At 46.1% G+C, this 24,982-nt stretch overlaps 2 protein-coding genes across 7 annotated transcripts in view; one reads left to right on the top strand and one right to left on the bottom strand.

Moving 5' to 3' along the window:
* Kcnmb1 (potassium calcium-activated channel subfamily M regulatory beta subunit 1) overlaps positions 1-19,561 on the bottom strand; it is a 56,992-nt gene extending 37,431 nt beyond the window's left edge. Inside the window, exons 1-5 of one of the 5 annotated variants that reach the window (XM_039085797.2) lie at positions 19,188-19,541; positions 17,699-17,856; positions 15,889-16,060; positions 12,173-12,232; positions 8,368-11,973 (exon numbers count right to left, since the gene is read on the bottom strand). In XM_039085797.2, the coding sequence (XP_038941725.1) occupies positions 11,899-11,973; positions 12,173-12,232; positions 15,889-16,060; positions 17,699-17,832 (441 nt within the window). In that variant the 5' untranslated portion in view covers positions 17,833-17,856; positions 19,188-19,541 and the 3' untranslated portion in view covers positions 8,368-11,898. 5 annotated transcript variants of the gene reach the window in all.
* The window catches only part of Kcnip1 (potassium voltage-gated channel interacting protein 1), a 369,300-nt gene that overhangs the window by 11,451 nt on the left and 332,867 nt on the right, over positions 1-24,982 (top strand). The window lies entirely within an intron of this gene.

The following is a 24,982-nucleotide window of genomic DNA, read 5'->3' as shown; positions in this document are numbered from 1 at the left end:
AAGTACAAACATGGTACCCAAGAGCCTGAGATAGCTATGAGAGAGCAAGATCAAGGATATAACTGCACAGTCAAGGGTAGCTCCCCCATCGGCCTACAGGTACAGGGAAACTGAGGACAAAACAAGTGAGCTTCTTGAACTATGTGCCCTCAAGACAGAGCCTTCTCCGAAAGGTGGCTGAGGTGCAGGGACCTGCTCCTCCCACAGATCTAGCTGTTCAGAAGATGGCTCTTCATATGTCAGACTCAGCAACCACCCCACCTGACTCCAGCCAGTGAACTTACCTGAGCAAGGACTCCCAAGTTCTTCCCCGGGTTCTTTCCCTACACTCTAGGCCTACAGGTGACTCTGGTTAGACTGAAAGCTTGTGGTCGGGCAGGGGCTATGTCTGAGTTAGGTAGGAATGCTCAGCAGTCAGTGCAAGGTCCGGCACAGGGGTGCTCAGTGGATAGGTAGAGGGAGGGAAAAAGAGGGGGAGGGAGAAAAAAGAAGAAAGAGGAGAAGTCATGAGAACTTTCTACTTGAATGGCTGCCTGTGACCTCCACTGAACCCTCAGAAAGTCGTAACCAATCTCCCTGTCTCCCAACTTCGATATTTCTCTTAGAAGTTCCTGACTGGAACTGTGAGTCATCTGTCTGCCACTTCAGCGTTTTCCCAGAATCCCCTTGAACTGCAGTCTTTCTCCCTGCTTTGCTGAGGCAGCCCGAAGTCCTTTCAATTTCTCTCCTCCAAAGCATGGGCCAGACCGGAGACTGTTCATCCAACCTAATCAGGCCATGTCTCCTAGGCTTACCATAAGACGTGTACTGCACTTAGACTTTCATTCAGAGGCGTCTACCATAATATTGTCACATGATTTATTTAAGGGAAAGTTAGAAATGATCTAAACTTGAGTAAAAATGAACTGGTGCTTAATGTAAATTTTCTTTCACCTCTGAACATATTTACTTTGACAACAGATATGTGGAAATGCGGAGTGTGAAGCCCAGGGAAGAGCTATAGGTAAAACTCCCTTGTAGCATGTGTTTCCAATCAGTGAACAAGATGTGCACGTGGGAAATGTGCATTAGAAAAGAAACAAACTAAATTAACCTAACTTTTAGTTGGGAGTGGGAGTTATTTGAAGTTCATTTTTATATAATGAGTTATTTCCTATCCGTGCCTCTGTTAATTACATGTCTTGTCTTACTGCTCTAGCTAAGACTTCAAGTTCTATATTGAACAAGAGTAAAGAAAGGGAATGATCCTGTCTTACTCCTGATTTTCAAGGAAGTGCTTTGAGTTTTTCCACACTTAGTATGATTGTTATTGTAAAATTATATTAAATGGCTTTCTTTTATCCCCACTAGATCCGGCACTGCAGTGCCCCAAGATATCTGCTAGTTATCTTGCCAGAAACACACATCCCAATTCCGTGGTGGCCCAGTGTCCCAGCCGCTACACTCACTTAAATCGCTACATGAAAGAACACACAACACAATAACCTCTGATCCAACTGATAAGGTATGATTGCCCACCTAAACATACAAAGCCCTGTACACATCCATCCCTTAAGAATATTCATAACAACCTGTAAATACACAGAGTGGAATCTTTTTTTTTCTTTTTTCTTTTTTTCAGAGCTGGGGACCGAACCCAGGGCCTTGCGCTTGCTAGGCAAGCGCTCTACCACTGAGCTAAATCCCCAACCCCCCAGAGTGGAATCTTAACCTCAGCCTCCATGTTCTCTACGAGGCTTCTCTCCGGTCTCGTTCCAGTCTCCTCCTCTTCCCTCAAACTTTTCTCCCGCCCATCCTTCCTTCTCGTCCAATGACAGCCCTTGTTCTATCTTGTGCCTGCCTTCACCTGCATAATGAAATCATCCCACTTAGGATGTTAGATCTTGGTTCACCATATTGTAGACTCACCACAAAGAGCCTTGATTACACTGAGATTTGCTCCCACTTTTCTTTGCTTCTTCAGGGCTTTTATCACAAAAAAAGATGCTGGACTTTGTCCAAGGCCTTTCTTCACCTAGCAATATGATCATACAATTTCTGTCCTTGAGTCTATGTCTATGATGCAATATATCAATTGATCTGCATACACTGAAACCATCTTTGATCCCTGGAATAAATGGAACTTGACCATGACAAATGATCTTTTGATGTATCATTGAGTTTGATTTGTAAGAATTTTACTAACAATTTTACATCCATGTTCATCAGGTAGATTTGCTGATAATTTTCCTTTCAGTTATTTCCAGATCCAGTTTGATTTCCGAGATAATCTTGATTTTGTGAAATGAGCATGGTGGAATTCCCTTACTTTCTGTTTGGTAGAATAATTTGAAAAGCATTGGCATTGGTTTTTCTTTAGAGACTATAGAATTCAGCTGTGAAACTCTTCCCTCCCCAAGGCCTAGGCTTTTCAGTTAGGAGACTATTTTATTGCCAATTCAAACGTACAGCTTGCAATAAATTTGTTGAGGTATTTTAAGTCTTTTTGGCTGAAATTAGTGGGTCAATCTAGAAATGTGTGCTTTTCTCTTAGGTTTTCCAATTTATTAGAAAGTGGCTTTTCAGAGTATGTGCTAATGAGCCTCTGTGGTCATTGGTACTTGTCAGGTGTTTTCCCTTTCATCTCTGATTAATTAATTTGGGTGTTTATCCTCTTTATTTTGGTTAGTTTAACTAAGGCTTTGTGAGTCTTGTTTATTTTTTTCAAGAACAAACTCTTTGCTGGTTCTTCGTCATGATATCTTCATTTCCATTTCATTAATTTCTGCACTGGTGTTTCTGATTTCTTTCTACACGCTGATTGTGGGTTTAGCTTCTTGGTTTTCTCAGACACAGGGTGCATCATTAAGTTGCTCATTTGAGATCTTTTGATTTTTAAAAGATATAAAATTTATTCAGAGAACTATTTTCATGGGATGTCACCAGTTAGTTCTACTATATTGTATTTTCATCTTCATTTGATTCTAAAAGTTTTACATTTTTCTTCCTGATTTCTTTAATGACCCATTAGTTAACTTTAAATTGTGTCTTTTTAAGTCTTCACTGGTTTCAATATCTTCTGTAGTTTCTCTTTAAGTTAATTTCCTATCTTGTTTCATTGTGATCAGATAAGATAGGTGAAATCATTTTAATTTTCTTGTATCTGTTAGGAAATTCTTCATTTCCTAAAATATGGTCCAATTTAGAGAAAATTCCATGGGCTTCAGAAAATACCATGTATTCTGTAGTATTTTGGAATAATATTCTGTAGATGCCTGTTAAATCCATTTCATCTGTGATGTCATTTAGCTCTGGTAGTATTTTGTTTGTTTGTTTTTGTCTGTTTTTCTGGCTGACCTGTCTACAGTTAAGGGTGGATTACTGTAGTCACCCATAAAAATATTTTTTCCTGAGTGCCTTTTTTCCAACTAGTAGTGTTTGTTTTATAAAGCTGACTACACTCAGTTTGATGTGTGTGGGTTTAGAAATTTTAGGAGATTTTTTCCCCTTACATTATCTTCTTTATCTTTTACTTTTGTCTTGACATCTACTTTGTGAAATACTAACATAACTATACCTGGTTTTTTTTTCACTTCCATTTGATTGGAATACATTTTTTTTTAACCTCTCACCCTAAGGCTTCCTTGTCTTTGACGATAATGTACATTTCTTGAAGATAGCCAACAGTTAGGTCCAATCTACTGTTTTGTATCTTTGGATCAGAGAACTGGAGCCATCAAGAGTTGTTATTGAAAGGCATGTGCTAATTTCTGTTGTTTTATTGTTTTTATATCAGTTGGTGCTTTCCTAACCCTTAATCGCACATCTATTTTGGTGCAACTTACTCTTCCTTGTGACCTCATGGATGTGTTTATCTTTCTCTGCAGTGTGTAGGATTCCTTCTGTATCTTCTGTAGTCATAGATTCTTCGAGTTTGTGTTTATAACAGAAAGTCTCTCCTCTTTCTTCTACTATCAGGGGCAACTCTACTGTGTGTTGTGTAGTCATCGAGGCTGACAGTTATTGTCTTTCAGATCTTAAAACACATCATTTCATGTCCTCAGTGGCTTTTAGAGTTTCTCTTGAGAAATTTCTATATTTTGATGGATTTGTCTTTATATGTGACTTGGAGTTTCTCTCCTGTCAGTCTCCATATTCTTTCTTTGTTCTGTATCAGTAGTGCTTCAACTAAAATATAATGTGTTGATGATTTTTCTGTGATATCTGTTTGGATTTCTATGAGTCTTAGGTCTGGTGAGCCAGCTCTCTCCCTGGATCTGGGTCTTGTTAAGTACATCTGCCTACTCTGTGTGAGAGTTGGCCTGGGCCTCCCAGCCCAGACGATGAAATTAATCATCATCTCTCCCTGTCTGTCCCTCTTATATGCATATTCTTGTCCAGACAAATTGATCTCTGTCCTGTGTTTTAAATTTAATTCTCAAATGATATACACACATGCACATACGTATACACACACACACACACACACACACACACACACGCACGCGCGCGTGCGCAGAGAGAGAGAGAGAGAGAGAGAGAGAGAGAGAGAGAGAAGTTGCATAGAGACACAAAGATAGAGAGCACAAGTCTAGTAAAGCATTGATAATTTCTGAATCACGGTGAGCCCTGCACATACTAATAACTGCAGCCCTAGTCAGACATTTTCAAATCTGAAAGTTGGTGGAAATGAGAGAGTATTAAAGTGTAGAGTTCAGAGGGAAAGCTCTGTAGAAATTACCTGAGTTTCAATTCCAGTTCTGTACAAGGTAGTGACCTCAAGCAAGCAACTTTCCTTCTAAGCCTTGGGCTCTTCATCAGTAAAGATACCCAGGATAACGAAAGGCTTAGCCTATCTGCTTTTCACAGTTGCCCAGAGGAAGGAATGAAGTGTTCAGAGCTTGGCGGAGAAGCTGGAAATCCCCAACCACCGAAAACAGTCAGTATCGCTGTTCAAGACAAAACTAGACAAAGATAGCATCCTTTATCTGAGTCCATTCAGTGTACTTTTCTATCTCCCTGTGCTGCTCAGCACCAGATGACTAAATGCTGAATCAATAGGGCTTTGGGATGTTTTGCCTGCATGAGTCTCCTGTCACTGGACCATGAACACTAGAACACGGAGCCAGGTTCAATTGTTACCCATATTTCTAGGTCCTGTCACAGAACCTGGCAGAAAAAAAGTGGCTAATGCGCAAATAAAGCTCCAAATGAGAAACTCAAAGAGTTTAGCCTAAATAGCAAAGGAAGGTCTTTCATTGGGTGAAAGCTTGCAATTTTGCTGAGGCAGCCGTTCCATTCCCATGGGCTCCCTCCAGATAAGGCATCACATTGATAAATTAGCTGTGGATATAGGCATCCCGCAGGTGGCATGGAAATGCAATTTAATTTCCAATTAAGCCTGATTTCTGGGACAAGGGATTTGGCTGCCTCACACTGGGAAGATTATTTTGTCCAGACCCATCATTATTATGGGTAACGATTCTGCCACGAAGTGGAGATCCTTGAGATGTTATGATGGCAGAAGCATGGGTCCCAAGAGCAAGACTGCTTTCCTCCAAGATCTCATCTTATCTGGGGATAGTCAAGAATGTCCAAGCATGGACAGTTCATTGATATGGACATGTCTGTCATTTTAAAATGAGCAGGCAAAGAAAGATGGGCATGGCAGTCCTTAGTCATCCTCTCAAGAAAGATGGTTGCTAGTGAGAAGTGGGGGGACAATAGAGAGTCCCCAGAGCTCCCAGCAGAAAAATAATTTGCATGGTTGGAGTGCAGAGGCTGGCATGCTAGAACGGAACAAACATTTGCAGAGCGTCCTCCAAGGCGCTCTGGCCGAGCATTTGCACTCGATCATCCTAAACACCCCATAAAACAAATGAACTTTCTCTCATTTCCCAGTTGAGGAAAGTGAGCCTCGGGGAAGTTAAATTAACTGCCTAAGGTCAACGACAAGTCAATTTGCACTCTTGATTTTTCTAAATTTCCTTTCCTTTAAGCCTTATCACCAAAGACAAATGCAAACTTATAGTTGAGGGCCCTACAATAATGTTAGAGTGCGGTCACTTAGCTCCAGAAATGTAAGAGTGAGAACAAGACCTTGAAAGGATGCCCCGAGAGAGGGAAAATGAACGCTGCCTGCCCCTTCTTGGTGCGATGGTCTGAGAATAGGGCACACACAACCCAATTCTGTTTGAATGTATTCCCAACCTCCACTCAGAAGTGAGGCCTGAGTGCGGCATGTAGTGGTACAGTATGGCCGCAAAGCTCTGCTGGGGCCAGGAGCTTCATCAAGGATCCTGGCTGTTCCACTAGTGTTCTTCCTGGTGACACAGAGAGTTCACTTTCAAGGATTGGAAAAAATGCAAGAGACCGAAGGACCACAGCCAACATATTCACAGAAAATTTAGTTGGATGCCAAGAAGATGTCTCACGGCCAAATAGTTGTTAATGGTAAAGATAAATAAAAATGATTATGCTGTCAACCACTGGGACAATTCTAGAGTGGATTATGAACTCTGTGGTAGGTGAACACTGACTAAAGGAAAGGAAAGGAACATTGTGGGAAGGGTGGGATCACTAAGAAAGTCCCACTAAACCTGCCCTCCTTCTATGCTGGTTTGTAATCGTAGCTAGCAATGCAAGGATTTGGGAGATTACAATGTGCCTCGGTTTCTAGTGGCCAAATGGGTTATGGACCAGAAATTGTGGCTCCTAGCAGATTGTAGACAACCCAGTTGTCTTTCGGCAGTGCCTACATTTCAAGTATTCATATTAGGGATATAGTCTCAGTTATTGGCTCTTTAGAAGAATACATAGAGAAGCTGTGAGAGCCTGGGCTCTGTGGGGTGCTATAGAGGCAGACATGTAACAGACTCTTAGCACCTGGCCTTTCCATACTTGGTAAAGAGAAGAAATGGAAGGAGGAGAACAGGTTATCAGTGGGGAAAGCCATATTAAAGCTATATCGTCTAGGGTATTTTTGTTCTTGTTTTTCTCAACTCGCCTACTTGCTAACGTCTGGGGCAAGTTAAACCCCTTCCCTGTGCCTCAGTTATCCCATCTATAAATGCAGATGCCAATATTAACCTCGAATGCTATTAGTGTTAAATGAGCCATACATGGAAAGGCTTGGCCGACATCCCGGCACACAGGTGCTCCACAAATGTTAGTTCTTATCACTATTAGGGATGACAGATTGTCGCTCGGGGAATGGTTAGCTAAATATATCCCGTAATGGAAGGGCTACAGCTTGGTCCAGTGAGTTATTCATCAAAAGTGTTGATGTAGCCTGTCGCTGAAGAGAAATGTGGAGTACGAGGGTTTTTCTCCCTGGCAATGCTTCTGACGCAAGATAGGAAAGCTATTTCTCCTCTGACACCAACGAGTTCTGGCACGACTTGGGCTTCCTACGATGTAATGCAGTTTTTATGTTACCCAGAGTTAGCAAGGGACTCCACACGTTGCTGGCACACTCCCAGATCGATCGCCCCTCACCGAGCCTAGGCGAAGACTTATTTTGATGATGCATATGTTTAGTGATCTTCTGCTCTTATTCCGTGTGTGCTGGGAGTGGGGGACTGTGTGGAATGATGGAATCATGGGAGAATCAAAGTCCCTGTAATCCACCTTTGACTGCAGCTCCAAAGATAAAACAAACCTAGGGATATACTATACACTTAATTCACATTCAGTCTGGAGTTCGAGACTCTGACGTAGCTCCCTTCCCCATCTCTCAACTACTCTTTAGGGGAGCTGGCTGATGATGATATACTTTATATCAGTAAGGAGGGAAAGAGAGTTGGGTACCCAAGAAGACCCCGAGTTTTGCATTTATCTGACGTGAAAATAATCCAGGAAAAAAAGGCTTGTAGATAAGGAGATAATCCACCCATCGATCCTTCTGAGACATGGGCAATCCAGAGAACTAAAACCTTCCCTTCATGCCTCAGTGACTCCGAGGGACTCTATAGAGCAGTTATTCTTAACCATCCTAATGCCTTGACCCTTTAATACAGTTCCTTATGTTGTGGTGATCCCCAACCACAAAATTATTTGCATCGTTACTTCATAATTGTGATTTTGCCGCTGTTATGAATCGTAATGTAAGTATCTGTGTTTTCTGATGATCTTTAGTAACCTCTGTGAAAGGGTCATTTGACCCCTGCCCCCCAAGGGATTGCAAACCTCAGGTTGAGAACCTCTGCTATAGAGGATGACTTTAGATTTCTATGGGCAGGATGGGGAGACACGGGATCCTTATCTCTAGATGCACCGACCCAACCTTCTAAAGCTATCTAGGCTCAGGACCCATTACACTTTTTTTTTTTTAATTTTGAGGATCCAAGTATTGCCATTTTACAAATTAAAACCAGGAACTTGAAAACATTTCATTTCAATTGCTTTATTTTAAAGTAATAAATCTATCACATGTTACAAAGCATTTTGTGAAAAATAATTTTATCTTCCAAAAATTAACCAAGAGAAAGCTCATTGTTTTATATTTTATTTAAGTGTGTGTGTGTGTGTTTGTCTGTGTGTCTGTGTGTCTGTGTGTATATGCGTGAATGTGTGTAAATGAGTAGTGCAGGTGCCCATGGAACTCCCTTGGAGCTGGAGTTACAGGCAGATGTGAGCTAGGAATCAAACTCAGGCTGTCTCCAAGAGCCACACACACCCTTAACCACTGAGGCATCTTTCCTGCTTCTGTCGAATGCTTTTTGAAAATATATTTAATGTCTACTTAACCAAACAGTTGGAGTCCAATCAATGTTCCATATTTGATCAGCTATGATATGTATATCACACTGCCTTGATCCGGAATTTCTGCCAACATGTTTTTAGGAGAACAAATAAGAAAAGACATGATTTCCACCTCAGTATCCTTACCCAAGGGCAGTTTAAAAACAGCTACCCTACACTCTAGGGAAGTTCTCCATGCTTATAGCCTGGATTGGCTGGTTCTCCTTCGTCTGCTTGTGAAAAGACCTTGACTGGTGGGGAACACAACAGTTGCTCCTGCTCAAGTGGAATCTTCCCAAATATTTCATAGAATTCAAATTCCTCCAAATACAAGAGGAAAGGGAGGGCATCGCTCATTCTTACCAACCACCTGTCACGGTCAGCAATGCACTTTGCAATCGACTGATCCAAGGTGGTTGACAGCAGGAGAATCTTGGGGTGAAGCATGTAGGTTAGGGCTGTGACCCCTTAGTACAGTTCTTCATGTTGTGGTGACCCCCCAACCATAAAATTATTTTTGTTGCCACCTCATAACTGTAATTTTACTATTGTTAGGAATTGTAATGTAAATATCTGTGCTTTCCAATGGTCTTTTCCAATGTGAAAAGGGTTGCTCAATGCCCGGAGGAGTTGTGACCCACAGGTTGAGAACCACTGATTTAGTGAGGAACCTGAAATCATTTTAGTGAATCACAAAAATTAAGGTTTCTATATTACAGGATTTCGGATGCCCACAAATTGAGTTCTTTACCACAAGGAAGAGACCCCAGTGGTAGTGATGGGGTCGAGGGCAGAGCAAGAAGACAGACAGCTCCTTGAAGGCAACCATGTATCTGACTCATATCCCTGCCCCTTCCAGGCTTCAGCCTTAGAGAGAGCAGAACAAGCTTCTCCCTTGTAACATTCACACATGGAAGGGACCTACTTTCTCTGAGTCACAGCCTTGGCTGAAGAGCGGGCACTACTGGGATGTCTCCCAAGGACCCTTTCTACTTCAGATCAGAAGCTTGGGGATCCTGTAACCTCTGATCCCCATGTGGTGTCTGATTTAGGAGAAAGGACACCTGAGGAGTGGGTCAGGTATTCCTTTGCAGACATGAGTCATAGCCATGAGAACCAGTGCAAGAATACAGAAAACATCCAATTCTCATTAGCAGTGACCTGTTCAGGGCAGGTGAGGCCTCTCCGTTCCTAGGCAGCCACTGGTGCCAAGAGCATCTTTCCCCACATCTAACTCCATCATGCTCAAATGCCCATGGTTTCACACTCAGGCTGCCTGTGCAGTTCTGTGAGAACAGATGGGTGTGGCTTTTGATGGAAGTAGGCCAGTCCTTGTTGACAGGAGGGCAACATTTCTCCCAAAGAAAATGAAGGTCATCATGACTAATGCATGGGGCAAGGGAGCTGGGCATCCCTGCACACTAATTCTTCTAGAAGGATGTGTCATCTTCTCCTGCTGTTTGGATATTCTGAGTTTCTGTGTCTTTCAGTCCCAAATGCAGGTACTTGGAAACCTGCAGACAGTAACCCTTTAAAGTCGGACTCCTTATTGGAACCTTTGCTTTCTATTTTTAAATAGAGTTCGAGTTTGGGAGATAATTATAGATTCATATGTTGTTGTAAGAAATAATACAGAGAGAGCCCTGCTACCCAGTAGTAGTGTCTTGCAAACTATACCGCAATATCAGAATATGGAGTTCCTGACCTTGGAGGGGGATGCTTTGGGGAATGATGAGCTACTTGTCCTTGAAAGGAGGGGCCATAGATAAGAAACCCGAAGGCCACAGACGGTATCTGGGATCTCTGGGCAGGAGTGTCAAATCCAATGTGGTGATGTAATGATGCTGTTCATCTGCATGTGGAGAGAGCACTGAAAGGCAAGGCTGCACAACATGTTACCTCAGTGCTCTCTCTCTCTCTCTCTCTCTCTCTCTCTCTCTCTCTCTCTCTCTCTCTCTCTCCATGTTGCTGTAAAGCCAATGGTGCCATCTTGGGGGGCACAATTCTAATTCCAATTATATCTGAATGCCATGAACACGAACTGTGTTAAGTGCCCAACACCTGTGTCTACAGGGGGCACGTTGGAAGCATCTAGAACAGGAATCTGCAAACCTCGTCTAAGTAAGCGCCTTTCTTCCATCAGGGAGCCCAACAACCCTGTCTTCCCTGCTTGTCTCTGACGGGAGAAAGAGCCTCTTGCAGCCCATCCTCATCTCCTTGAGGTAGCCCCTTTCAATGCTTTCCAAAAATAACAGCTGTGCATTACTTTTCTCATTAAAACCAAACAAAACATTGTATAATCTTCCTATTACTGAAGAATGAAAATAACAGAAACAAGGAGCGGGGTTAAGGAAGAAAATTAAAACTAACCACCATCTCATGATTAGAATTTGAAGCACTTGCATTTATTTCCTCACAGACTTTTGTTACTGTGCGTATATGCTCAAATATGTATCGGCAGGTTCTGCCCCATTGGATTCCATCAAGTGCAGATTGAGAGTGTTTGGGTAATAATTGCATCTGCTGTGAGCTTGGATGGACTCTTCCTCATCATTACTCCCTAGAATGAAGTCACTTCCGGCATTGACACTGTAGTGGGTGTTTACTGGTCATCTGGAGATACTATGCAGCACACAGGAAGGCAGACAGTGCTGCCACGCAGACTGCATCACTGTATAGAAGGGATTTTTGCCATCTGAGCAAGTCACAGAACTGGTCCCGGTGGATACTGAAGGACAGCATTATGTTTTAATTTTAGAATAAATTTTAATGTGTGTGTGTGTGTGTGTGTGTGTGTGTGTGTGTGTGTGTGTGTGTGTGTTGATGTCCTTAACAAATAGTGCTACTCAGTTGACCAGTAAATGAGAGCTATGGCTTTTATGACAATTCAAAGAAGCTGAATTTGGCCAAGGACAGCATCCTGGATGTCAAAGGTGGGTATCTGAGGAACTAAGAGAGAGCACATAGGGACAGAGGTGACGATATTCATCGTCTTGGGAGTAGACAGTGACATAGCAGGTAACAGATGTGAGCCAACTGAAGCCGGGGATCGAGAGCTGTGACTGGCAGTTCCTTTGCCCTTCGAAGTCAACCGGAGAGAGCTGTTAAACATTCTTGAGCAAGAAATGATTGTCCAAAGAGGTTGAACAAATTAAATGGAGGACAAGAGGAAGAGAATTATGCCTGCCCGGGACCCCTGCCGTTCCTGGTGACTCCATGCTGCTGTGCAGAAGAGATTGGTCTACTTCTGAGCTGCCAAGACAGAGAGGGACCTGTTGAGCTTTACCATGGCAATGATAAGAAGGCCACCAGTCAGCAGGAAGGTGGGCCAGAAGAAGGAGAAGAGGAGGATTTGGGGCCCATAGAGGCGCTGGTACACAACACTGGTCTCATTGACTTGAGGTGCAGAAAAGCAATAGAAATTATGGTGTTTGTAGAAATTGGCTCTGACCTTCTTCACATCAACCAAGGCTGTCTGGTAGTTGTCCAGGTTCCTGGGGATATAGGAGCACTGTGGAGGAGAAGCAGGAGTGCTTAGGCTTTTAAATATACATGTCTAAGAGGCCCAGGGTGGGGGATATAAGAAAAAGATTCAGGCTTGGGAGTCAACCGCTTTAAAGTATGGTTGGCACCGGTATACGGATGGCAGTCTTGGTGCCACTCAACATGATGCCGCACACCTGGATGCAGGGCTCGACTGGAGGCCTGCATCTGATTTTATTTGCTGTGAAATCTTAGGCAAGTTGCTCACCCTCTCTGAGCTCTCATGGTTTCGTTACTGAGATGGTTTAATGATATCACGGTGATGGGCTAGAGAGAATCCTGAGTAATACAAGTCCAGGGACAAGGGACATTCTATATGCAAGCTCATGCAGGTAGCATCGAGAAATGAAGCAAGGCAGGCTAATGACAGGGACCAGCTGGCATCTGCCTCGGTGTCAGAACTGTCACCTCTTGCTCTGGATAACAGACACCACGTCGTGCACCCATACATCCAGAGAAGCCAGAAAACCTGATTTTAATTCAGACTCTCAGGATTTCAAAATACTGGCTAAAATTCAAATGGAAGACTCTTTGAAGTCTAATCCTGTGTGAACCAAAGAAAATATGTCAGCACGGGGCTCTGTGACAGAATCCAAAGGAAAGAGAGAAAGTGCAAAAAAGAGCTCCAGGCAGGCAGAGCAAAACGCACATTTAAACTCTGGCACTGGTAGTTGCTATTAGGAACCTGCTGGCCTGCGGAGTTGATGAGACCCAGCTGTAAAGCTCTGGAAAGACAGCCCGGAGTGGAGACCTGCCTTTTATCTTTCTGTACCAGAAAGACTGGATGTCACTTGTGAACCTCAAGGGTGGACCTCTTTGGAGACCTCAGTGGGATACCAGGAGGATGCTCATTAACATAAGTTCCTACCCTAGGGGGTTTGGACACAGGTGAAATGGCGATGTTCAAGGATGCTCTAGCCACATCATGGTCAAGGTCAAATGTGTAAACCTGAAGCCCATGGGCAAGCGTTGAGCTATTGTCTCTCCCTGGGACTCAGTTACCATCTAAGCTTCCCAGTCCAGCAGTGTAGAGACGCTTCATTGTGGTGCTAATATCTGGGAAATAGGGGAGCTGCAGGCAGGTCAAGTCCCTCCCGCAAGCCAGGGACAGCCGATGCTCCTGGGGAATGTGGCTTTCAGAGGCGTTGAGCACTGCAGGCTGTTTAACAGCAGGACTGTCGCCAGGTAACCTGGCCCGTTGTGCACAGATTTCTTTGTGGAGCCAGGTAGGCCCAGGTTCAACCACAGCTTCCAAGCTGTGTGACTTTGTCAACTAGCGTACCCTCCCTAAACCTTGTGAAGTCATCTATGGTGGTGCCTACCTGGGAATTAAATTAGGAAACTTACATAAAGCACTTAGAAAGATCTTATACGTTCAAAATAATGATAAACAATAACATTAACAATAATAATATAATGCTGTCTTATCTATGAACCTGGAATGACTGCTGCTTTCCCATTGAAAGCATGAGCTCTGATGTAGGGATCTGTACCTACCCCAAGGGACTTTTGCGTGCTTGGGGATCCTCTAGATTCTATACTTTTGATCTCTTTGTCAAGGTCTTAGCCATAAGTTCATTCTCCAAGGCCAAGCCAAAGACTGAGACATTTTACCCCTTCTGCGTGGCCTGACATTGTGAACCTCAGCTGGTCCAACCAGCCCTGAGCTATTTGTGTGAGCGGAAATGATGAAGACCCTGTCTCTAGTCTAAGGCTTCACTCGTGACAGCATAGACTGCAAAGAGAGCTTCAGAGCCCCTTCCCTAGACTTAAGTTGATGGAGGGAGAGACGAGCAGGCCATGGAGAAGGAGTAAGAGCCTGGCATGTCCAGAGGGCGTGCTACCAACCCAGCCAGCCACAGACCCAGATGCTAGGCCAGAGAATGAAATGTGCTTGACTGTCCCAGCAAGGCAGTCTGCTCTTAACTCTCTGTCTGTGGTCTGTGGGTGTGTGGTTTAACACCCCCCCCTTACTAGAGAAAAAAGAATGCATGCTGTTCACAACTCAAGCAGGGCTCGGGCTACCTCTGGCAGCTCTGGACTGGCAGCCTCAGAATGAGCTATGCCAGGAGAATAGCACCAAAACCATGTTATCTGTAAAAATGTTTTTCTCACTCCTGGGAAACATTATGGTTGCTGGATGCCCAAGAGCAAGCAAGAATCACTGGTAGGAGCTGAGCCTTGTGGGCCTTGAGGCTCTTTTCCGACATAGAGTCATGCTAACAATGACCACAAATGTGACTTCTATATACCACCACCCCTTCCTTCTGTGACCCCAGCATTGGAGAGCCCACAGAGACCATCTCCAAACACACACACACACACCAGGCAATTGCCATTTCTCAATTTTGACTATTATATCATCCCCATGACAGGTCTACACTCATCCTGGGGACTGTGGCAGCCTAACTTCCATCGGGTAAATGACTCTACATGGCTGCCGGCTCTGTCTTCCCAACGTCACTTGACTGGGGGCCCTAGGCCTCCAGTGGCTCATAGCAATAGCATCCAACCTTAGACTCATCTAGGGAGCTGCACCAACAGATCTATCTCCAGGGATTCTGCCTCGGTTGGCTGATGTAGAATTCTGGTTTTATTAGGTCTAGATGGCTCTCATGTATGGCTAGAGTTGAAAAGCCCCAAAGCATTTGCTATTATTAATTCCACAGCTATACAGAAGTGGTCCTCAGGCAGCAGACTTTAGACCTACAGCCTCTTCTGGGCACTCCATCAGACGGCATTTCTGGAATCAGTCTTCTAGCCACTGCCTTTGCTTAGCCTTCTCCCCATGCCTATGCTAGGTCACACCACACACTGGGATGCTATGCATCCCTCATCTCTTGTTTCTGTGGCTACAGGATTGCCTATTTGAAAAGCCCAGCCCAACACTTCTCTACTCCAGGCCACACTGACAACACCCTGGAGACCTATCACTCTATAGCACCAGCCCTCCCTCCCTACTGTTAGTGTTCCTATATAAACTCTCTCCTCTTGAGACCCATGGGCCTGACCTGGGAAGGCTCAGTGGTCGTTGGATGAATGGAGGGAATGAATGAATGGGAAGGAGAGAAGGAAGCAATAGGGAGGGCTAAGAAGGTAACTAACAACAAGGGAGGTGCAGATGAGGGGAGGTCTCTGAAATGCTTGTTACGGAGGTTGCTGTAGTCCTGGCTCCCAGGTGGCCCACGCATTCACTCAGCTCCCTTGACGGGCTCCGTTGATGAAAGAAGTAACCAGTAAAGACTGCTTCTCTGCTCTGAGCGCCCACCCTCTGCCAACCTAGCATCTCAACGGGAGCATCTCAACTCTGGCTATGTATGAGAACCTTCTAGACTTAGCAAAACCGGTGCTCTGGTCATAGCACTTCTGGGTATGGCATTAGCATCCATTTCCTAGGATGGAAATAGAGACTCACAGGACCTCAGTGCCCAGTGCACAGCCAATTAGGGGCAATGCAAACCACCCAGGTCTGTTGGTTCCAACATGGAAGATCCGAGCTTGACTCCACCTCAAGCCAGCCATAAGAATCAGTTGAGGTGGGTCACTATATCTTGGCTTTAGAGACATGGTCGGCTGCAGACAAGCTCACAGACCTGTCTAATATACCCAGCCCCCATCTGTCACCTGTTGGTTTTGATCCCGAGTGTCTTCTGTGTGATACAGCATGGCCCATCTGCCCACAGCTGATACATTGACCCAAAGGCATGGGTACTGGGGCACCTTCCTGCCCTCCAGCTCTTCCTGGTCCTTGATGTTGGTTTCAACCAAGTGACAGGTGGATTCCTGGGTCCACACACTGGGGAGACAACACACACACAAACATCCCTTAGAGACAAGGGTGACACACACCCAATTTGAAACCCTGGTTCCCTGAGAGCCTTTGGAGAGACCCATGGCTGAGACCTTTGTTTTGCTATGAGCATGTTCTACTGAGTCCATAGTCCTAGAGACCTGGACTCTGGGATAAATCACAATCTGTGTTGGCTCTTGAACATTTTCTACATAATGGTTCTCTGACCTTGCTAGCCACCCTTCACCTGACAGTTGTCTTCTTCTTCTTCTTCTTCTTCTTCTTCTTCTTCTTCTTCTTCTTCTTCTTCTTCTTCTTCTTCTTCTTCTTCTTCTTCTTCTTCTTCTTCTCCTTCTCCTTCTCCTTCTCCTTCTCCTTCTCCTTCTCCTTCTCCTTCTCCTCCCTCTCCTCTCCTCCCCTCCCCCTCCCCCTCCCCCTCTCCTCCTCCTCCTCCTTCTCCCTCTTCCTCTCCCTCTCCCTCTCCTCCTTCTCCTTCTCCTCCTTCTCCTTCTCCTTCTCCTCCTCTTCTTCTCCTTCTCCTCCTCTTCTTCCTCCTCTTCCTCCTCCTCCTCCTCTTCCTCCTCCTCTTCCTCCTCCTCCTCCTCCTCCCCCTCCCCCTCCTCCTCCTCTTCCTCCTTTTTTAAGATCCCTATAGCTAGCTGAGTCCCACTCTAGAGAAAGTGAGGCAGAATTTCTCAGGTGCTTGGGCCCAGGCACTGATGTTGTTTTAAATGCTCATCATGGGATTGTGATGAGCAGCCAAGCCTGAGACCTTTTTCTCTATCTCATCTCCAAGGCACAGGTAGAGATGAGACCCTCACATGGGAGAGGTATTTTTGGGGGGGAGTGGGACACAGCACCTGAGGCAAGGGCTGAGTAGCTTCAGAGTCTATGCCTTTCCCCTACAAAAGAGGACCTATATGAGGGGCTTGACACGGTCAGGATTGGAGGGTATCAGGATAGAGCTGGGAGGCACACGGCTGTTCAGCGGTGCCTCACTTGGGTAAGACTCTGGCCTGGCAGAACTGCAGCAGTGTAAAGCACGGACTCAGACCAGGCCCAGGAGAGGCCAAGAGACTCATCAACTCCCAAGCAAATGGAATGTGACTTCCTGTATCCTGGGGGAGACCCACTGTCAGACAAGAGAGGGCTGTCAGGAGCCAGAATATGCCCATAGGGAGGGCATGAGACTCAGCAAAGGGTGAGCTGGGAGAGCACTGTGTGTCTGTTCCAGAGACAATAGCAATCAGGAGTTCTTCTTTAGAAGCTGGAGGGATGACATGTCACAGAGTGTGAGGCACGAGGGAACACAGCACTCTCTGAGATCCCTGCCTAAACTTTGAGGGGACGGATATCTGCTCAGTGCAGAAACTACTTATTGGGAAAACCCAGGCAAAAAGAGACATGCTCCCATCTCAGAATCTGCCATTGTGATCCCCCTCCTTACCCCAAGGATCACACCAACACCGGCAGGCTGTTTCTTATGACATCGGCATGCTGCACCTAACTGGCGAATCTCTTACTGCTCCGTTCCCCCAGCACTGGAACCCCTGAGCCTGAGGATGAGGAATGCCTGGTCTGCCCAGACCACCATGAGGGGTCAACGGTTGGATAGGTCAATCCAGGCAGTGGAGAGATCTGTACCTTTTCTGGTAGAGGGGCAGCACAGTGGTACCCAGGATGTAGTAAGTGATGGCGGCACACACGACCATCGCCACCCCCAGGCAGAGGGCTCGCGTCTCTCCGCGCTTCTGGGCCATCACCAGCTTCTTCCCCATGGCCACCGGAGGCAACAGTCATTTCTAACAGTACGAAGGCAAAGAGAAATGAGAGGAGCCCATGTGAGAAGTCCACAGAATGGAGGGCAGGCACGAGGGGATGCAACCCAATAACAACATTGCTCTTATTCAAGTATAATAATACATGGAGCTTTGCAACTTCCATAGGGCTGTGACCTTACGGGGGACTGCTCTGGCCGCTGGTAGCAGCCTATGGTTAGCTTTTAAATACCCAGGATCCGTTATCACCAGTTATCTCCCGGAGAAGCTCAGCACACTTGTGGGGATTTCCTTGTGGTGCCTGCTTCTTCCAGTGAGCCCTCCTAGACTCCTGGGCATTCTCAAGATGAATGACAGCAAGAGTGTGGTTGAGGCTGGTGCATGGGAGGAAGTCATTTATTCCAGAGAGGTCCAGCTCCTATGACTCATTGTCCTCTCTCCTGCCTGGAGGTCCGGATGGCTCACAAGCCACCTGGAGTCAGTTCTAAAGGAAACATCAACTCCTGCGCTCGATCATGAGATTCAGTTTAAATGTAAAACTTAGGTGGGGATCTGGGATTCAGTAGACCTAATGAGAACCTCCAACAAGAAGGAGGATGGGAAGCTTTGATATACCCACTGCGGCCTCAGACAGGAAGAAATGGGTTTCCATGATACCAGAAGAGATTTCAATTAAACTACAGGGAGACTATCCTCATTGTGAGATGTTAAGTACCACAGGACCCCTTGGATGGAGCTCTGTGTAGAAAAGTCACCTTAGGCCTGGGCTGAACTTAGGAAAGTTGCAAAGGGTTAAGGAAGAGTCTTATATGGCTTAACTGTTGGGTTGTCAACCTCTTCCTCAGAAGGACTGGCGATAGAGTGTGTAAGGGTTTTGGGGGAGTGTAGAGAAGAGAGGTCATCAGACATAAGATCGACTCCTGGCTTTGCTGCTTAGCAACCACGTGACTGTTAAAACACAAAAGATAGCACCTACCTCAGAGTCCTGAGGCAGACCCACCAACACGGCTGGCGTTACCTACTTGCTGCAGTTGAAGGCCTCCATAAACTGTAGCTATCATTAACTGAGGAACTGAAGAAGCTTGGTACACTCTGTCAGGCCTGTTTGTCAACTCCTATCCTGATGACAAGTGATAAGACAGGTCCTGACCTCCTGGCTGGCCACAGAAGAGAGGTCTAGACCAGGGTCAACAGGCCAGGCAGGCCCTCCGGTGCCAGAACTCTAATGGGCAGCAGGAGAGGTAGGGATTTTCACCACCCTATCCATGCTGTCACAGGCTGCTGTCTCCCACCATCTCCCCTCAGCCCTGGCTTCCCAGAAGCCTTTCCCAAACTCTCAGGGATGTAGCACTCACAGTTCCCTGGGTCTCCGCTGGCAGATGGTTTCTCTCCACTGGCCCCCACCCCCCCACCCCAAGTCAGGCCTTGGAGCTCTAGCAGGAAGTTTGGTCTCCAGTTGGTCTCTAGGGAAGCAGTCTTCAGTTCCATCTGGGTCGAGCCTCCATGCCCAAACATGGTCAAGTCTGAGCACACAGCTTGCTCCGGGACAAAAAACTCCACAAGCAGGTACCTAGTCTCTTGCAGCCCTCAGCTGCTGTTGGGGACTCTGCCCCTGCGTTTTCCAGAGTCTCCTGGGAAACAGATGTCAAACAGCCAAACTCATTACCCACCCCGCAAGACCATCCTGATAAATATTCCAAAATGTTTCTTCTGCACTCCGTCTCTCAGGCTGGCAGAGAAGCCTGTTTGAAGAAACAGTCTTCCTTGTGCGGTGCAGGGGAGGGAGGTAGAAGGGTTGGACTTGTCACTAGCCCCTGGTTTGTCCACACTAGTGCAGTCAAAGCCTCCCACCTTTGTCCGTGACATCCTGTGTGACTCGGAACAAATCAGAGCACCTCTCTGAACCTCTGTTTTCTCCCTTCTATCATTAGCATTTTGAAAACTTTGCTCAGCATTGTGAAGTTAGAGATGGTGGAGTCCAGAGAAAGGAGGAAATTCTACCTTTTAAAGACCACTGGAGATGAGGCTGGAAACAGTGGGTCCCACAGCTGCTTCCAGACAACTGTCCAGGGCCAGGGACTGTGTCATGCTAGGGACCTCCCACAGACTGACTCTGTTTCATAGGCAGAAAGTCGTTGCAACCAATAAGACAACTGAACATTGGTATGGGGAGAGGGGGACAAACTGGCTTCTGCACTCCATGTTCTTGTGGATAAAGAGATCAGTAAGAGTAGAGCTGGAAAAAGCAAGAACAAGAACCCTGCCCCCACCATGCTCACACCTCAGTGCCCTGCTAGGCATTTGCATGGAGCTGAGGCCGGCAGACTTGATGCCTGGTCAAGAGTTTCTCTACTTGAGGGGCAGAGCCAGATTAGAAGTTGCCTCCTCCCAGTGATAAATCCCAGACATCCCTGGCCACCAAGGGACTCTTCTGACCCTCATCCCACTGATATGTCCCCAGCCACCTGAAGTTCTAGAGGTCTCCTCTGGTGTCCCCAGGCTGAGGGCAATGGGTGCAACCTAGATATTCTTGCCCATTGAGTGTTTGCACCTCTCACCTAAGCCTGCCACCCGAGGGCCTGATAAGTCCCAGAAGGAAAATTGTCACTCAAGGCTCCTTGGTACTCTGCTGGGGGGCACCATCCCATCCGCCTTCACTCACTGACTCCAACGAGAGAGTCAACCACCTGTTTAATGGGCCTCGTGGCTAATGGAGATTTATTAGTGTGTATGCGCCTGCATGTGTGTGGTGTCTGAAGGAGTTGTGCATGTGTGTGGTATATGTATGTTTGGATAGGTATAGTATGTGTAATATGTGTATGAGATTCGGTATATGTGTGTGTCATTGATATAGTCATACACGTGCACATTCATGGAAACTAAAGGGAGACATCGGTGTTCTGTTCCATAACACTCCACCTTATGAAGGACCTTTAGGCCGAGCAGCAGTGGCACACGCCTTTAATCCCAGCACTCGGGAGGCAGAGGCAGGTAGATCTCAATGAGTTCAAGGCCAGCCTCTATAGAGAGTTCCAGCACAGCCAGGGCTCAGAGAAACCCATGAGAAAAGGGTGGGGGGATCTTTGACTGGACCTAGAGCTAAGTGGATGACTAGCAGTCCCCAGCAATCCTGTGTCCCTGCCGCTCACAGTGCTTTGGCCAGCTTTTTACATGAGTATTGGAGATTTGAACTGAGTCCTGTGTAGGTGGAGCAAGGATTCTAACCCACCCAGCCCCACAGACAAGGATCTCGTAAAGCCTGGGGGTCAGGAACATTGACAAGGAAAGGGGAATGTGAAAAGTTCTTAGGAGAAGGAATTTTCCAATGGTAGTACCAATGATGGCGCGTGGTTCCTTCAAGGACCGGGAGCTTCCTCCTGGAACCTACAAAATAACTTAGAAACTCCTTCTTCCTTTGGGAGAGGCCTGGGTGATAGATGGTGCTTTATGAATGTTAGCAAAGGGCCATTGGGAAATCCACTCAGTGGGAAAAGTTACGCAGTCAAATGTTAGGTTGTAGGAAGTTAGCATCTCTTTTCCAGACATGGGAGTGACCATCCTCAGAGAGTGTTCCAGTCCTGAACTGAACAGGATTCAAGTCTCCTAGCTGAGGCCTTGAACCACAGAGCAGAGACAAACTAACTCTCAGGCTCCCTGAACTCCAAACCCACAAATCCAAGAGCAGAGTAAATGAGTGTTGTGTCTCAGGGCATGCTTTGGGGTGTGTCTTAGTTAGGCTTTCCACTGCTGTGAACAGACACCATGACCAATGCAACTCTGGTAAGGACGACATTTAATTGGGGCTGCCTAATCCAAGGGTTCAGTCCATTATCATCAAGTCGGGAGCATGGCATAATCCAGGCAGGCATGGTACAGGAGGAGCTAGGAGTTCTACATCTTGATCTGAAGGCCACTAGGGGAAGACTGACTCCCTTATGGCTAGGAGGAGGGCCTCAAAGCAGACCCCCAAGTGACACACTTCAATAAGACCACACCTACTCTAACAAGGCCACACCTCCTAAAAGGGCCACTCACTGGGCCAAGCATATTCAAACCACCACAGGGTGATTTCTTAAATAGCTATCATAACCGGAGCAAGAGTATGGTAAGTGATTTAATTGGGTGGTCCCTGTTGCTACTGGTGGTAGGAATCAAAAACCCGAGACGATTGTTGAGTAGCAATACGGAGCTTAGAGACATGAGGGCTGCCCTCCCATCGACTCACTCTACTGCGAAATTAGAACAGAAGGGCAGCCAAGAGAAAGTATTTATATTTACTGAGCATCTTCCTTGTGCCGGGCCACGGGTTATTAGTCAGCTTTGAGTGGCTGTGTGTTCAGCAGCTTCAGCTCTAATAGACCGGCTGTGTTACCTTGGTAAAAGCAGAGCACCGTACAGACAGGAGTCTGTATTAGAGGGCGCTGCTCGCTTCGTGAGGAACAGGATACAGAGAAAGGGTCCGAGAACACAGAGAAGAAACACCCTTCAAAATCACACCCTTGGCGACCCACTTCCTCCCGCGAGGCCTTGCTTCCTAACAATTCTACAACCTTCCATTAGCGCCACCTGCTGGTGATCAATCGTTCTAACCGTGAGAGGCAGTCAAGATCCAAATCTCAACACAGATCTCTATGGATCACCGACCTCCCTTAGCCAAGGACCTGTTGCTTTCTGTTGCCTTAGTTACCCACGTGGTTTAGTTAGCGTTTCTATTGCTGTGAAGAGAAACCATGACCACTGCAACTCTTACAAAAAAAAGAACATTGAAACAGAGCTGGCTTTCAGTTTCAGAGCCTTAGTCCGTTATCGTCGTGGTGGAGTATAGGCAGACATGGTGCTGAAAGAGAAATTAGACAGCCCGACGTCTTGCTCCACAGGCAGCAGAAGTGACTGTAAGCCACGCTGGGCATAGCTTGAGCATATGAGACTCAAAACTCACTTCCTCCAATAAGGCCACACCTACTCCAACAAGAGCACCCTACTCCAACAAGGCCACATCTCCTAATAGTGCCATTCACTATTTATTCAAACCACCACACCATGTTTAACCATGGTCACTACATACTAATAGAGTATTCCAGAAATAAGCAATTCGAAAGTTTTAAATAATTTCTAATGTGGTGTATTGTTTTAATTACTAGTAATTACCTCTCATTGTGCCTAAGTGATAAATTTAATTTTGTCATAGGTGTGCATGTACAGAGAAACTGATTCTACTTGGGGTTTGGTGGTCTCTGTGGTTTCAAGTATCCAAGGAAAGTCTTGTAAAGTACATAAACTCCTTCCTACCCCACAAGGCCTGTGTTTTCTGTCAGCACAGAAAGCCAAGTGAGTTTCCCCGGATCATGCCCAGAGTGGGATGTAACAGATCTTGGATCTGAATCTGTGCCCACTGACTCCACAGATCCTTCTGTCACTCAGGACTCCCGTGGGAGCCATTGCCAAGAGCATCCGTCTGTGTGCAGCTGGTCTATGGCCCCTCTCATTCCCCCAAATCCCCTTTCCGATTTGGCAACTGCTTGCTTATGTAAGCCTCTCTGCATCAGCATCTCGGTGAGTAAGTCCCATAAATCAGCCATGTCGGGAGCCTCTGCCCTGTGTGTGTCATGTTCTGTGTGTGGTAGGGAGAGCGAGCTGGTGGCCCCAGGATAGACATCGCAGCAGCCATTGTGCCTAGGCTCTGTGCCTAGGCACATCACCCTGCTGAGGCAAATATCATCAGCTTTCTCCTCTGTAGGAGGTCAGATTGTTAAAACTACAAAAGAAAAGGAGAGCGATGTATTTATGAGAGCATAGCACTCTCCCCTTTAGCCATGGTTTTGGTATTGGCTTCCCTTCCCCATGGTCAACAGCAGTCTGAAAACGTAACGTGGAAAATTCCAGAGATAAATAATTCATAGGGTTTCTTAAGTACTTTCACTGCCCACATCATCATAATTGTTCTATTTTATTGCTAGTTCTGGTTAATTTTTTTCTGTAGCTAATTTGCAAATTTAAGCTTTATCATAGATATGTACGTATCAGAAAACATTACAGTATGTGTAGCACTTGTAGCTGCCGACATCCACAGGGGTCTTGGAATTCCTTCTCCACAGGCGAGTGCAACTACTGGAAACAAATGCAGGGAAAGTAACTAGGGGAGAACGTCTGTAGAATAGAGCTGCAGCAAAATTAAATGTCAGCAGGAGAATTAAAAACATCATGAAAAGTCATGGAAAGCAGCCTTGTGTGTTTATTCCCTAGTAGGAGGTCTCTCTCTCTCTCTCTCTCTCTCTCTCTCTCTCTCTCTCTCTCTCTCTCTCCTTCCCCTCCCCTCCTCTCCTCTCCCCTTCTTCCCCTTCCCCTCTCCCCTTCTCATCCCATTCCCTTCCCCCTCCCCCTTCCCTTTCTCCCTCTCCCTTCCCCCTTCCCTTTCTCCCTCTCCCTTCCTCTCTCTTTCTCTTTCTTTGCATTGTTTAATGGCACATCCCTCAGCCCCATTTTTCTTCCCTTATAACCAGGTATTTTAACCTGCGATGCTATGAACACAGTATTAACAGCCTGCAGCACCTCTCTGGGGCAGCCAGAGCCTGGCTAAAGCACAGGTGGGCTGACTGTAAACATCTGTTCCTTGTTGCAACATCTCCCGTCTTTGTGGGAAAGCTGGACAATGAAGAATGCAGGAAGAAGACCAGATATGACGCCAGCCCCTAGGTGACACATCTGCATCCACAGTCACATGAAGGACTCAAGTGTCCTGGCCTCCCTTGGCACATGCGTTGCCCGGCTTCTTTCTTTGGGTAATGTCTCATCGACCAGTATACATGCTCTATCAGCCTGTCTCCATCACAATGCAAAACCACCGAGACCAGAGACTGTCACCATCCTTATTCTATATCACATTTTGACTTTTAAAGAGATACAGCAAGATCCCTGGACCTTTGCCATGCTGGTCATTTGATTGGAGAAAATCCTCTTGTTTTATGTCACAGAACATTATCATCGTTTTTGTGTGTGTGCTCAAAACATCTTCCTAAGGAGGTTGCGCAGTTTCCATTACGTGACTAGCGCAGGATTGGCACCGTCCAAGCTGTGTTGGTGGATGTTTAAGCCCTGTAGGAGTTGGTGGCACAACTTAAGGGTTTCTTTGGGCTCACAGTTTGGGAGATTG

Source organism: Rattus norvegicus, chromosome 10 (genome assembly GCF_036323735.1).
Source record: "Rattus norvegicus strain BN/NHsdMcwi chromosome 10, GRCr8, whole genome shotgun sequence".
Classification (NCBI taxonomy): Eukaryota; Metazoa; Chordata; class Mammalia; order Rodentia; family Muridae; genus Rattus; species Rattus norvegicus.
This window is presented reverse-complemented; position numbering and strand designations above follow the sequence as displayed.